At 45.9% G+C, this 14,378-nt stretch overlaps 1 protein-coding gene across 2 annotated transcripts in view; it reads left to right on the top strand.

Annotated features, from left to right (window-relative positions):
- LOC105920400 (calcium-dependent secretion activator 1) overlaps window positions 1-14,378 on the top strand; it is a 710,204-nt gene that overhangs the window by 349,536 nt on the left and 346,290 nt on the right. For both annotated transcript variants that reach the window (XM_036151653.1, XM_036151654.1), the window contains exons 14-15: window positions 287-388; window positions 479-542. In XM_036151653.1, coding sequence (XP_036007546.1) covers window positions 287-388; window positions 479-542 — 166 coding nt within the window. The remainder of the gene's footprint in view (window positions 1-286; window positions 389-478; window positions 543-14,378) is intronic.

Below are 14,378 nucleotides of genomic sequence, written 5' to 3'. Positions count from 1 at the left end.
ATTTCCACTCTTACACTGTTTTTGCTGTCACAGATTTTCTCACCTTTCCTCTGCTTTTACAATAATCTCACAAAAAGAAACCAATTCAGCTGTTTATTTTTTTTTATTCATTATGGTAGTCATTTGCCTGTGCTTGTTCTGTAGTTTATTAGAGAGGAGTCAGAGGTTATCCTACTTATCTGGCCTTTGGATTGTGTAATGCAATTGGTAATGTCCTGCATTCTATTATTGGTACACTAGCCAGAGTGACTAATAATCATTTTCATTGCTTGTAACTGTTTTTCAGGCCAGATGGAATTGGTACAGTGACTGTGGAAGAAAGGGAACGATTTGAAGAAATTAAAGAGAGACTACGAGTGCTGCTGGAAAACCAGATAACACATTTCAGGTAGAACAAAAACCAACTCGTCAAGAATTTGCAAACATTAAGTATATTGAGGATTCTTGAAACAACAAAAATCCCAACTTATTTTATTAGATACTGTTTTCCTTTTGGACGACCAGAGGGAGCACTAAAAGCAACTCTGTCCTTGCTTGAAAGGGTATGTCTAATTTTACCAACCTTAATGTTATTTGTAAAATAGTAATATGTTTCAATAACTGTATAATATGCTGTTTGTTACACCCATCAATTCATATAAATGTTTCACTGTTCTTCATATCAGCAGTTCCCCTAGTAATTTTGTGTGTGTGTGTGTGTGTGTAGGGGGGGACTGTTTATTTTTTGCAAAGAATACAGCTTTATATGAGCAGCCAGCTTCTGTCTCTCTCTCTATCTTTCTCTTTTTATTCATCTGTCTATTTTTACGTTTCTGTCTTTACCATGTGCATGACTATATTCAATTAAATGTTATTTATATAGCGATAATTCACAATACATGTCATCTCAGGGCACTTTCCAAAAAAAGTAAAAAACAAAACAACTGGACTTGTTTCCCGTAGTAGAAGACGTTTCGCTTCCTCTCCAGGAAGCTTTCTCAATTCCAAAAGTCTGGAGTAATGTGGAGTAACAAGCTTTATACCATTGCCAAACAAAGGCCTTGTAATGGCTTAGATAACATGCAAATTCAACCGAAACAGGTCCACCCCTTAGTAATGGGCGGTCGTTGAAGTCATTAAGCCAGCAGATTGGACCGAAACTGGTTAGGGTTGTTATTGGCTTGGCTTACAGGAACAAAGTTTTGATCACAGGGCACTTTACAAAGTCAAATTCAATCAAATCATACAGATTGGTCAAAAGTTTCCTATCTCAGGAAACCCAGTAGATTGCATCAAGTCTTGGCAAGCAGCATTCACTCCTCATGAAAGAGCGTAGAGCCACAGTGGGCAATCGTCTGCATTGTTGATGGCTTTGCAGCAATCTCTCATACTGAGCATACATAAAACAACAGTGGACAGGAAACCTCCCTTTAAACAGGGAGGAAAACCTTCAGCAGAACCAGGGTCAGTGTGAATGGTCATCCACCTCAACCGACTAGGGGTTAGAGAAGACAAAGCAGAGACACAAAAGCACACATTGATCCAGCGTTTGGATCTCCAATGCTTTCTGCGGAAGTCCCGAATTAGAACCCAGTCTCCTGGACAGAGTGAATGAAGGGCCCTGTCGGCCGCCATAGGCAATGCTTCCTTCACTGTCTGAGAGATTTCAGAAAGCACCTTTGAGAGCCTAACAAAATATTATAACATGTCACCATCACTCAAAGAAGTGGAAGGCAAGTGACGGTTTGATTGGTCCAAAGCCCAAGTTTAAAGGCATACCAAAGAGAATTTCAAATGGACTAAGGTTAACCTTTGCCCTTTTCCTCATCCTCATATAAGTGAGGACAATAGGCAAAGCTTTGGGCCAGGAAAGACCTGTTTCTTCACAGCATTTCGCCAGCTTCAACTTCAGAGTTCCATTCTCATGTTCTACAGCTCCAGAACTCCGAGGATGATACACGCAGTCTGTCGTTAAGTCACAGCCCAAGAACTTACCCAGCTTGGTCATAGCCTCGTTGACAAAATGGGATCCATTGTCACTGGAAATCCTAGCTGAAATCCCCCAACGAGGAATAATCTCAGCCAGAAGGGCTTTTGTGACAGCATGGCTATCAGCCTTTTTAGAAGCGAAAGCCTCAGTCCATTTACTCAACATATCCACGATAACAAGAACAAACTTCTTACCTTCAGAAGGCATCAGTTCAATGAAGTCATTCATTATGTGGTCAAATGGCTCACCAGGAGGAGGGTGTGCACCTAGAGTACTCTGAGGGGCACGCTCTGCATTGAATGAACAGCCGATTGACAAAACTTCTTTGCATAAGAGCTGAAGCCTTTAGTGAACCACTGGGATGTTAAAGCAGCCGTCATACTGGTGCATGAGGAGTGGTCTAAACCATGAGTTAGCTTTGCAAAGTGCGGAAAAAAGTGTTTTTACAAGCATGGTGAATCATTCGGTCCATACCAGATATTATTTATGCACTTTGCTCCGGAAAAATAATAATTATTATTATTATAATTAATAATAATTTATACTTTACTCATCTCACAATGGAGAAATTCACTTCTGCATTTAACCCATCCCCATTGGGGAGCAGTAGACTGCCACTGTGGGGCGGCTGGGGAGCAATCGGGGGTTAGGGGTCTTGCTCAGGGACCCAGATGCAGGCAGTTGGGATCAAACCAGGTAATTTCATCCTTCTCAGAGCGCAAGCGCACTGCTCTAACCACTAGGCTACCACAGCCCACAGCCACCTCTCACCAGCAGACACAAAACTCTGCATCACACTCAAATCCGTGATTGAAGAAGAACATGGGGGAGTATCATCCCCCTCTACCACAGAAGAGGAAAAGGCAGTAAACAGAGGTGCATTCCCAGCCGCACATTTCGCAACTGCATCAGCCCTCCTGTTTCCCTGCGAGATAACACCGCAAGACGAAGAATGCACAGTGCACTTGCACACAGCAATGACCTTGGGCAACAAAACTTTCTATGTTTCCATAGTGCACCAAAGCCATGAACCACACCAAATCTGTACCGGGAATCCATAAAGATGTTCACCGTCTTCCCTTTTGCCAACTTGCAGGCCTATGTCAATGCCACCAGTTCAGCTGTTGTGCTGAAAAGTGTTTTGGAAGAGAACCAGAAAACAAGATCTTATGCGATAAGCAAACAGCAAATCCCACCCAGTTCACACCAGCAGTGGGATCCCTGTAAGCCGAACCATCAACAAACAACTGTAAATCTGGATTCTCCATAGGAACATCAGAAAGATCGGGTCTGGGTGTGCAAACATCTTCCAGCACCGACACATAGTTATACGGTTCCCTATCCTTAGGAGTAGGAAGAAGTGTAGCTGGATTTAGCACATCACACCTCCTCACAGTGATATTTGACAAATCCAGTAAGATTGAAGTGTACCTCAGCAGAAAGATGTGAAGTCTTTTGTTCTAAAAGAATGATGGCAACGTTGTGAGGAACACCCACTGTTAGTTCAGAATAGCCCCGATGTCACGTGATACTAAAACATCCCACTCAGCTACAGCCATTGCTCTAAGACAGCCAGGCAGTCCTGCAGCAACCCAGAATAATAAGCTACTGGTCTAAACTTCCCACCATGATCCTACATGAGGACAGAGGTCATTCTTCCATGTTTTTCATCAACAGCCTGAACAAAGGGTTTTCTGGGGTCTGGAAGACCCAAAGTGGGAGCCCGCTGTCAAGCTAATTTAAGTTGAGAAAATCAGCCTCAGCCTCAGATGTCCAAGTAAGCTTATCAGCAGGTTGAAGACCTTTTCCATATATGATGGCACTCAGAGGAGCTTCCAGGTGTGAGTAATTTGGAACAAAGTTTCTGCAGCAAGATGTCATTCCCAAAAAAGGCAGAAGCTGCTTCTTTGTGACAGGCTTAGGGATGTTTTGAAATTCAGGGTCCTACCATCTGAAGAGATGTGATGACTGAAAAAGGTCACTTGAGGTTGCTCGAACTGCAGCGTGGATAGAGAAGCTTTGTGTCCATCAGAATAGAGGTGTTTCAACAGCACAACTGTGTCTTCTTCACATTGCTCCTTTGTGGGACTACAAAGAAGAATGTTGTCAACATACTGGACCAGCGTAGAACCTGGACGGAGTTTCAGAGAGTCCAGAGCCCCATTTACACTACCCTTTTTTAACCGTGCCGAGAACAGTCCGAGCTCGGTAACTGAGATAACTATCGAGTGTAAATGGAACGCAACTGAACTGCACCGTGCCAGACACAACCGAACCGCTCTAAATCTAGTACCAGTTTGATAGATGGGCTTGGCCCAGTTTTTCAGTGGCTCGGTTCTCTGATAACAAAGAGTGCATGAGCAGACCGTGCCATCTCCTTACAGTCAGAAATTTCTGACATTCAAAAAAATACTAGCTTCCCTACTGTGCCACACCATTTCCAGTGATGATTCTGCTTAGCAGTCTGTTGTTGTTTCCAGGGTCTGTAAGCCCTGATTAGCCCTGTCAAGTAAATTTACCTAAGGTTGCCTTCTTCGCCTGACTCTCAACAAACAATGAAATATCACAATTATAATGAATCATAACTTCCTCAATGTTACGGGCGCCATCATTATATATTGTGTGTATATATATATATATATATATATATATATATATATATATATATATATATATATAGTAAAGAGAATTGGCCCAAGGGCTGAACCATGTGGTACTCGACAACTGACCCTAGAGTTTTAAGATTTATTATTAACATGAACAAAAAGGAGTCTGACATATAAGATTTAGACCAGCCTGATGCTTTCCCTTTAATTCCTACAGTATTTAGGGCACATGTTGGTTCCGTGCCCTATAGTATGTTGGGCACGGAACCAACCAGGTGTTCTGGGCACGTCCCACCGGGAAGAGGCCCAGGGGAAGACCCAGGACACGCTGGAGGGACTATGTCTCCCGGCTGGCCTGGAAACGCCTTGGGATTCCCCCGGAGGAGCTGGCCCAAGTGGCCGGGGAGAAGGACGTCTGGGCCTCCCTACTGAAGCTGCTACCCCCGCGACCCGACCTCGGATAAGCGGAAGAGAACGGACGGACGGACGGAGTATGTTGGGTATCAAATGCAGCACTGAGATCTAACAGGACAAGTTCCAACACATTATCTGAGGACATGAGAATATCATTAGTGACCTTCACCAGAGCTGTTTTGGTGCTATGATGAGCTCCCAAGCTTGACTGAAGCTCCTCAAATAATTCAATTCAATTCAATTTTAATTATATATATTATATATAATTCATGAAACATGTCATCTTGAGGCACTTTAAAAAGAAAAATTCAATCATATTATACAGATTGGTCAAAAATTTCCTATATAATGGAACCAGTTGATTGCTTCAATGTCCCGAAAAGCAGCATCCACTCCTGGAGAAGCTACAGGGAGAGTTGTCTGCATTGTCCATGGCTTTGCAGCAACCCCTCATTCTGAGCAAGCATGGAGCGACAGCGGAAAGAAAAACTCCCCATTAATGGGAAGGAAAACCTCCAGCAGAACCAGGATCAGTATGAACGGTCATCTGCCTCGACCAACTGGGAGTTACAGAAGACAGAGCAGAGACACAACAAGACAGACAAAAAAGCACAGAAGCACACATTGATCCAGGAATCTGTTGTACATCAGATGGTGATAGCGGGTGATCTGTCTTCCCTGGAGGATGTCACAGTTAACAGAACGTCAGACCAGGTGTACCTACTATGAAGAAAAAGAGAGAGAGGGCAAAATATTAAAAGCTGATATGACAACAGTCATTTCAATGCAATGCAATGCAAAACTGGAGAACAGTAGACTGGAGAACAGTAGAAATCAGTAGAGTGATAAAAAATAGGCCCTGATGTCTTCCAGTAGCCTAAGCCTATAGTAGCATAACTATAGCGATAGCTCAGGGTAACGTGAGCCACTCTAACTATAAGCTTTCTCAAAAAGGAAAGTTTTAAGATTATTCTTAAAAGTAGACAGGGTGTCTGCCTCACGGACCAAAACTGGGAGTTGGTTCCACAGGAGAGGAACCTGATAGCTAAAGGATCTGCCTCCCTTTCTAATTTTAGAGACTCTAGGAACCACCAGCGGACCTGCAGCCTGAGAGCGAAGTGGTCTTTTAGGAACATACCCGGGTAATCAGAGCTCTGATATATGATGGTTTGATTATTAAGGGCGTTATACGTTAGAAGAAGAATTTAAAATTATATTCTTGATTTAACAGGAACCCAATGATGGGAAGCTGAAATTGGAGAAATATGATCCCTCTTGTTGATTTTCATCAGAACTCTTGCAGCAGAATTTTGGATCAGCTGAAGACTTTGAACTGCAATTTGTAGACTTCCTGATAGTAAAGAATTACAATAGTCCAGCCTTGAAGTAACAAATGCATGGACTAGTTTTTCAGCATCACCCCTGGACAGAATGTTTCTAATTTTGGTGATATTCCTGAGGTGAAAAAAGGAAACTCTGGAAGCCTGTTTAACATGGGATTTAAATGGCATGTCATGGTCGAAAATAACACCAAGATTTTTTACTTTATTACCAGAGGCCAAGTTAATGCCATCCAGATTAAGTGATTGATTAAGAAGTTTATTTTTTGAGGACTCTGGTCCAAAGATTACAACTTCTGTCTTGTCAGAATTTAAGTGCAGGAAATGTATTACATTTAATAAATAGGTCATTACTTTGTAAATGTTCACATACTTACTTAGCAACTACGTTCTAAAGTATTTTAGATAGGAAAAGAAGATTAGATATAGGTCTGTAATTTTTTTAAGTCATCTTGATCAAGAGAGGCTTTCTTAAGTAAAGGTTTAATAACAGCTACTTTAAAAGCCTGTGGTACATTTCCACTTACTAAGTGTATATTCACCGTGATCCAGGAGCGATTTACAATTTCAACATTCTCCCCCAAAAGCTGCGACCTGCGAGCTGTGCGCTGGGTAGCGCTCAGCTTGGTTTACCCCACTTTTTTTCCATTTATGTTGGTTGTTTTACCAAAATCAACCACTTTACACAAAGTGGTTGATTTATATAATGTACCCCGGTTGCCATGGCAACCGGGGTACATTATATAATAGTTTTCCGGAAATTTTGTGCATACATATGATAGTCTGTTGGCTAGGAAGCCTGCCCTCCACCTGGGAGAGCCAGGTTCGATTCCCACTTGGGCTGCCAACTTTTTTTTTTTTTTTTTAATCTACCTACCCAGGGACGAAGCATTTTAGGCCTCCAATAAGTTCCATGGAGCAGCCGCTTGGACCTCCAGAGAACCAGGGGGAACATGGAGATTATTGTACCCAGGAAAAGAACACTGTAGGCCTGCATACACTTCCACGGAGAAGCCCCTATTAGTTGATTTTATCCTCCAGAGAAACAGGGGGGAAATGGATACATGGCCTGTCGCCCATCCCCCAACCACATACACTTCCACGGAGAAGCCGCTATCTATAAGAGCACCTTTATACAGGTGGACAGTTAAAGACATAGCTAGGATACGGCCCGCCTGATCATGTGATTTTGGGTAGTCTTGTGGTTAATGCTCCTGGCTCTCAAGCGGGAGAACAGGGTTCAAATCCCAGCTGGGACTGACCACAATATTCACGTTTTAAATGTCAAAGTCATAAGCACTATGAGCCATAGTATTGACATGGTCCTCTTTTCCCTTTAATTTTGTTTAAATTTACTCTTTAGTTGATTTTATCTTCCAGAGAAACAGGGGGGAAATGGAATCTCTACCCGGGGCAAAGCTCCACTCTTTCCCTGCATGGAAGTGGAGTGAGCACATGGCCATGGAGGACCAGGGGCGGCCAGAGGAGGGCCAGGGGCGGCCAGAGGAGGGACAGGGCCTGGGGGGAACCAGAACCAGGGCCTGGTGGGGCCATGGAGGACCAGGGGCGGCCAGAGGAGGGACAGGGCCTGGGGGGAACCATGGAGGACCAGGGGCGGCCAGAGGAGGGCCAGGGCCTGGGGGGAACCAGAACCAGGGCCTGGTGGGGCCATGGAGGACCAGGGGCGGCCAGAGGAGGGACAGGGCCTGGGGGGAACCATGGAGGACCAGGGCCTGGTGGGGCCATGGAGGACCAGGGGCGGCCAGAGGAGGGACAGGGCCTGGGGGGAACCATGGAGGACCAGGGCCTGGTGGGGCCATGGAGGACCAGGGGTGGCCAGAGGAGGGACAGGGCCTGGGGGGAACCATGTAGGACCAGGGGCGGCCAGAGGAGGGCCAGGGCCTGGGGGGGAACCAGAACCAGGGCCTGGTGGGGCCATGGAGGACCAGGGGCGGCCAGAGGAGGGACAGGGCCTGGGGGGAACCATGGAGGACCAGGGGCGGCCAGAGGAGGGCCAGGGCCTGGGGGGGAACCAGAACCAGGGCCTGGTGGGGCCATGGAGGACCAGGGGCGGCCAGAGGAGGGACAGGGCCTGGGGGGAACCATGGAGGACCAGGGCCTGGTGGGGCCATGGAGGACCAGGGGCGGCCAGAGGAGGGCCAGGGCCTGGGGGGGGAACCATGGAGGACCAGGGGCGGCCAGAGGAGGGCCAGGGCCTGGGGGGGAACCAGATCCAGGGCCTGGTGGGGCCATGGAGGACCAGGGGCGGCCAGAGGAGGGCCAGGGCCTGGGGGGGAACCATGGAGGACTACAGAGTGTTGTGCTACCACCCGTGATAGTAATACAGAACCACTGTGTACAAAAGGCTGCATTTAATATGGGGCAGGGGGCAGCATTTTAAATTACAGGGCAAACTCCAACATGAAAAGCATTACATTGCACATGGGATTACTAGGGTTTTTGGCTCGGCTCAATCTGGGACCATGGAGGAACGGGGGGGGGGGGAGCACCACGGAGGTCATGTACCCAGGAAGGAGGCACCACTAGCCCGCAACAACCTCCCTGGAGCTAACACCCCCTCCCTGGAACAGACTCTGGGTCCTGGAGGAACCTTCAGGGTCCTGGAGGAACCAGGGGAACCACTATGTACAAAAGGCTGCATTTAATATGGGACAGAGGGCGGCATTTTACATTACAGGGCAAACTCCAACATGAAAAGCATTACATTCCACATGGGATTACTAGGGTTTTTGGCTCGGCTCAATCTGGGACCATGGAGGAACCAGGGGGGGCACCACGGAGGTCATGTACCCAGGAAGGAAGCACCACTGGCCCGCAACAACCTCCCTGGAGCTAACACCCCCCTCCCTGGAACACACTCTGGGTCCTGGAGGAACCTCCAGGGTCCTGGAAGAACCTCCAGGGTCCTGGAGGAACCAGGGAGGGCACCACGGAGGTCATGTGCCCAGGAAGGAGGCACCACTAGCCCGCAACAACCTCCCGGGAGCTAACATCCCCTCTCTGGAACAGACTCTGGGTCCTGGAGGAACCTCCAGGGTCCTGGAAGAACCTCCAGGGTCCTGGAAGAACCTCCAGGGTCCTGGAGGAACCAGGGGGGGCAACACGGAGGTCATGTGCCCAGGAAGGAATCACCACTGGCCCGCAACAACCTCCCTGGAGCTAACACCCCCCTCCCTGGAACAGACTCTGGGTCCTGGAGGAACCTCCAGGGTCCTGGAGGAACCAGGGGGGGCACCACGGAGGTCATGTGCCCAGGAAGGAAGCACCACTAGCCCGCAACAACCTCCCTGGAGCTAACATCCCCTCCCTGGAACAGACTCTGGGTCCTGGAGGAACCTCCAGGGTCCTGGAGGAACCAGGGGGGGCACCACGGAGGTCATGTACCCAGGAAGGAAGCACCACTAGCCCGCAACAACCTCCCTGGAACAGACTCTGGGTCCTGGAACAGACTCTGGGTCCTGGAGAACCAACATCCATAACGCACACGCTGATACATTGGACTGCATGTACCAAAACACTAGCCTCGTGAGACCATCCTGATCTCGCGAGCTTTCAAGGTTTCACTCGCAGATCAGTCTGGCTACTCTCCGTTGAAGAAAATTTGGAGCCGTTCACCAAACGAACGTCCAATCAGCGTTGGCTTTGAGGCGGGTTGAGGTGTGACGCAACGGGAAGCGTTAGCGTGGCTATCGAGCAAGTTTTATCGGAATTACAGAGTATTTCTTTGCTGAGCTAACGAGCCTTTACCTGCAGCAGCAAGAGTAGCTTGGCTTGTGGTTGTGTTTTCGTCGTCGCTCGTAACAGAGCGACGATGAAACATGTTGACGAGTACGTCATATGCTTCGTTGATCTGATTGGTTTATTTGGCTTGTCTATCACCAACATAGGCCAATCAGCTAACCAGTATTTTCGCCCCTTCCCAAAATTACTTCAACGGAAGGTTTCCAGATGGATATGCGAAGCAAATCTATCTGGCGGCGTCAGGTTACCAAAACACTTGGTCTAACCAAATAACACACGTTTAATTACCACATGTCACACTTTACACCCTAATACACACACACACACACACACACACACACACACACACACACACACACACACACACACACACATACTGGACTACCAGTACTAACCCTAACCCAATAGAACCCATTTGATAGCCTCCTGTCACCCATTGGACCCTACTGACATTCTCAAAAACGTAAGGTAAGGCTGCCATCCAGTGGCCAACGCTCAGTATTGCATGTGCTCCCTAAGGACTTCTATGAGCCCTGGCGGCCCGTTCAAATGAACGCTCTACTGGCTCCACGTGAGTTCCCTGAATTTAGGGAGCATATCGCGCCATGTCCCCGTACAATACATAGGACCATAGAGACAGGGGGGACGAATCCTCTAACCCTCGCCAGCTGGAGCAGATAACCGCAGCATGAGAGGTGGAGATGACCGGCAATGCCTCAGAAACCGGGGCAGATTATGCCGGTGGTGCCCTAATGCGATCCGAGCTTGGTGGTTGGAAGGCAGGTAAAGGGTCAGAACTGTGTTGGCTGAGTCAGGCAAGACAATCAGGGGGAATACCCAGAATCCGAAGTCCGAGAGCATGTCCAGGGTCAGAGCCGGGTGATCAGAAAACCGGAGACAGTCCAAAGCAAAATTTGTTGGCAGAGTCAGGGCATAGAAACAGGTCAGAAATCCATGTAGCACAATAATCAGGTCCAACATTGCCCATATTGGGACATATAAAGTTACTACTACTAACAGGCTAACAATCAGCCTCGTTCTATTAACCCATTCTTCTGCCTTTATATATGAGGCTTTTCCTTCCAGTAATTGGCAGATTACTGAAAGTCTTTCAGTTAGTGGATGTCCAGAATTCCTTGCCTGCCTTGTCTAGTTTTGACCTAGATTTTTGGTCTCTGGATTTTCCTGTCTTGTCTTACCCACGTCAGAGATCGGCTTATCTGTTTTTCTGGATATGGACATGGACTGTTTTCCGGATCACAAACCTTACCTTTCGATCTGTCAAAGTACATTTTTAAAAACGCCATACAAATAAATTATATTTATATTTATATAGCACCAATTCACAACACGTCATCTCAAGATGAAGTGCAAACAGCCACAGAGATAACACCAGCCCTAAGTTGTTTAAACTGGCTTCAATAAACTTTAGGAAACTTTGGAAAATCATTTTTAATCGACAACTTCATTACAATCTTCACAATTTCTTTTTTTTAAAAACACAAAAAAAAAAATAGAGACCTAGGTCTCCCGAATTTTCTTTCTGAGAAAAAACAGCAAAAGAGAGATTAGTTTAATGATTCACTAAAGTATAAGAAGGTGTTTGTGGGCAAATTTGACACTTATAAATATCTAGCTGTCCAGGTAAAGGGCCTGGTTGACCCATGTTTCTGAATGTTTATAGGCATCCAAAGCCAAAAACAGTCATTTGCAATGATTTTAATGAACTTTAATATGTATGTATGACATGTGTCTCTTTGACTTCAAATTGACAACCGTCAATTCAGAGGTGCAAATGAGCTATGTGATATACTTGAAAATGTTGGTTAAGCAGCCAACACACAAAGGGGGACATATTTTGGACTTCATAAATGTCTGAACATTTTCAAGGTCACTGTAACCATGCTGCCATTTCTGACCACCTTTCTATCTTTGAAATCATATAAATTTTAAAGATAACAAATAAAGAATTTCCACTAATTCAATCAGCTAAAGTGATATAAGAAAACACATTTTTAAGCATGGGGCTGCTGAAACGTTTAACCAGTTTTACTCTTCTACTTTGCCTTGACACTGTAACTCAGTAGATGAGCTGATAGATAACTTCAATTCTGAAGTTTGAGACATCATTGATCCCGTTCCTCTAATTAGCTGGAATAGAAGGGAAAGTACTTTTATTAGATTATAAATCACTGAATGCCTTAGCGCCTAAATACATTACAGATTTATGTCACTGTATCCACATTTAAGACCACTCAGGTCTTCTGGTTTCAGCCTATTTTGCACACCCAGCACCAGAACTAAACATGTAAAAGCAGCATTTAGGTTTCACGTCTTACTTATCTGAAACCTTAAATTATTTTTATCAAGGTTAAAAACTGATTTGTTTAGAATTGCCTTTGAATGTTCCATATAAACTATTAACTGAAACATATTTACTTTAAGTTGTAGTTCGTCTTTTCCTTTTCCTTTTCCTTTTACTATGCCTCTATAAGGTACTTTTCTCTGTGTGTTTTTCTTTTCTTGTGTTCAATATATGTAAAGCACTTTGAAAATTCCAGTTACTGAGATGTGCTATACAAATAAACTTGCCTTCCCTTGCCCTTCCATTACCAGTTCTGTATAAGTTGGGAGATTTTTTTCCCAAACACAACATCCTGATGCATTTCAGTCCTAACCAAACTCTCATTCAAAGGTTGCTTCATCCTAGGGACCGTATTCCTAAACACAAGTTGAGCACCAGGGGCGGATCTAGGATTCTAGGAGATCAGGGGCTTAGCCCTGAGGGTGCAGATGCTGATTACTTTTTTGCGTCTTTTTTTTTGCTGCCTCGCACACAAAACTACAATTTGTTTGTACTTCAACTCACCACAGCAGAGAGGCACGGAGAACTGTCTTATCCAATCCAATCCACTTTATTTATATAGTGTCATGGTTTAAGTTTTGTCTGGCTTCTTTGTTATTTTGTAGTTCACTTAGCTCTCCCTTGTTCAGCTTTAGTCACTTCTCCGGACACTAATTAGTTTTCATTCCCGTCACCTGTCAGGCAGCAATTACCCCTGATCTGTTGCCACCTGTGTTCACCTCTTTATAAGACTCACCTCATTCTGTTCTCGTCGCCGGTCCATAGCGTTCACTCCCGCTCGGTCTCTGCCAGAATCCTTGCCAGCTCAGTTTTTTGTTACAGTCAGCCTGAAGACTCCCTTCAACTTGGTTTTTTGTTGCAGTCAGCCTATAGACTTTCCGTCAGCTTTGTTTTGTTGCAGTCTCAGCCTAGATCCTGCTCAGCTCTGCTCTCCAGTGCACGGCTCAGATGTTCTGCTCTCCAGTGCACGGCTCAGATGTTCTGCTCTCCAGTGCACGGCTCAGATGTTCTGCTCTCCAGTGCACGGCTCAGATGTTCTGCTCTCCAGTGCACGGCTCAGGCCTCCTGCTCTCCAGTGCACGGCTCGGATGTTCTGCTCTCCAGTGCACGGCTCGGATGTTCTGCTCTCCAGTGCACGGCTCAGACGTTCTGCTCTCCAGTGCACGGCTCAGATGTCCTGCTCTCCAGTGCACGGCTCAGATGTCCTGCTCTCCAGTGCTCTGCTCAGATGTCATGCTCTCCAGTGCTCGGCTCAGATGTCATGCTCTCCAGTGCTCGGCTCAGATGTTCTGCTCTCCAGTGTTCGGCTCAGAGGTTCTGCTCTCCAAGACCTCTGCTCAGATGCTCTGTCCTGGTCGCTAGCCTTCGGCTCCAGAGTTCCTCCCGGTCCGTCTCTCCACACGCCTCCTGCCGGCCAGCTTCTGCACCCTGCACCTCCGTCTGTTGAAAGACTCTGGGTTCTTCATCATCCATCTTCCACACCATTCAATAAAACTCACTCTTAAGAACTAGCTCTGTGTGTGCGTGCTGTGTCCGGGTTCATCCTAGACAAATATCATGACATATAGCACATTTAAAACAGAAACATGTTCATCAAAGTGCTGCACATATAAAATACATAATAAAAAATAAATAAATAAAATTATTAAATAGATTTAAAAAATATAAGAGAACAATAAAATAATACAATAAATCCAATCCAATAAAATAAAATAGGACAATCGGCTAAAACAGTAAAAGACACATAGGACCATACAAGTCACGCAGTGTTAAAGCCAGAGAATAAAAGTGGGCCTTCAGACGAGACTTAAAACACTCCACAGTGGGGGCTGTTCAAACACAGAGGGGCAGAGTGTTCCAGAGTCTGGGACAAACAACAGAGAATGCCCTGTCCCCCCTGGTTTTAAGTCTCATCTTAGGAA

Source organism: Fundulus heteroclitus, chromosome 20 (assembly GCF_011125445.2).
Source record: "Fundulus heteroclitus isolate FHET01 chromosome 20, MU-UCD_Fhet_4.1, whole genome shotgun sequence".
Lineage (NCBI taxonomy): Eukaryota > Metazoa > Chordata > Actinopteri > Cyprinodontiformes > Fundulidae > Fundulus > Fundulus heteroclitus.
The sequence above is the reverse complement of the archived record's forward strand: the minus strand, read 5'-3'. Positions and strand labels throughout refer to the sequence as shown.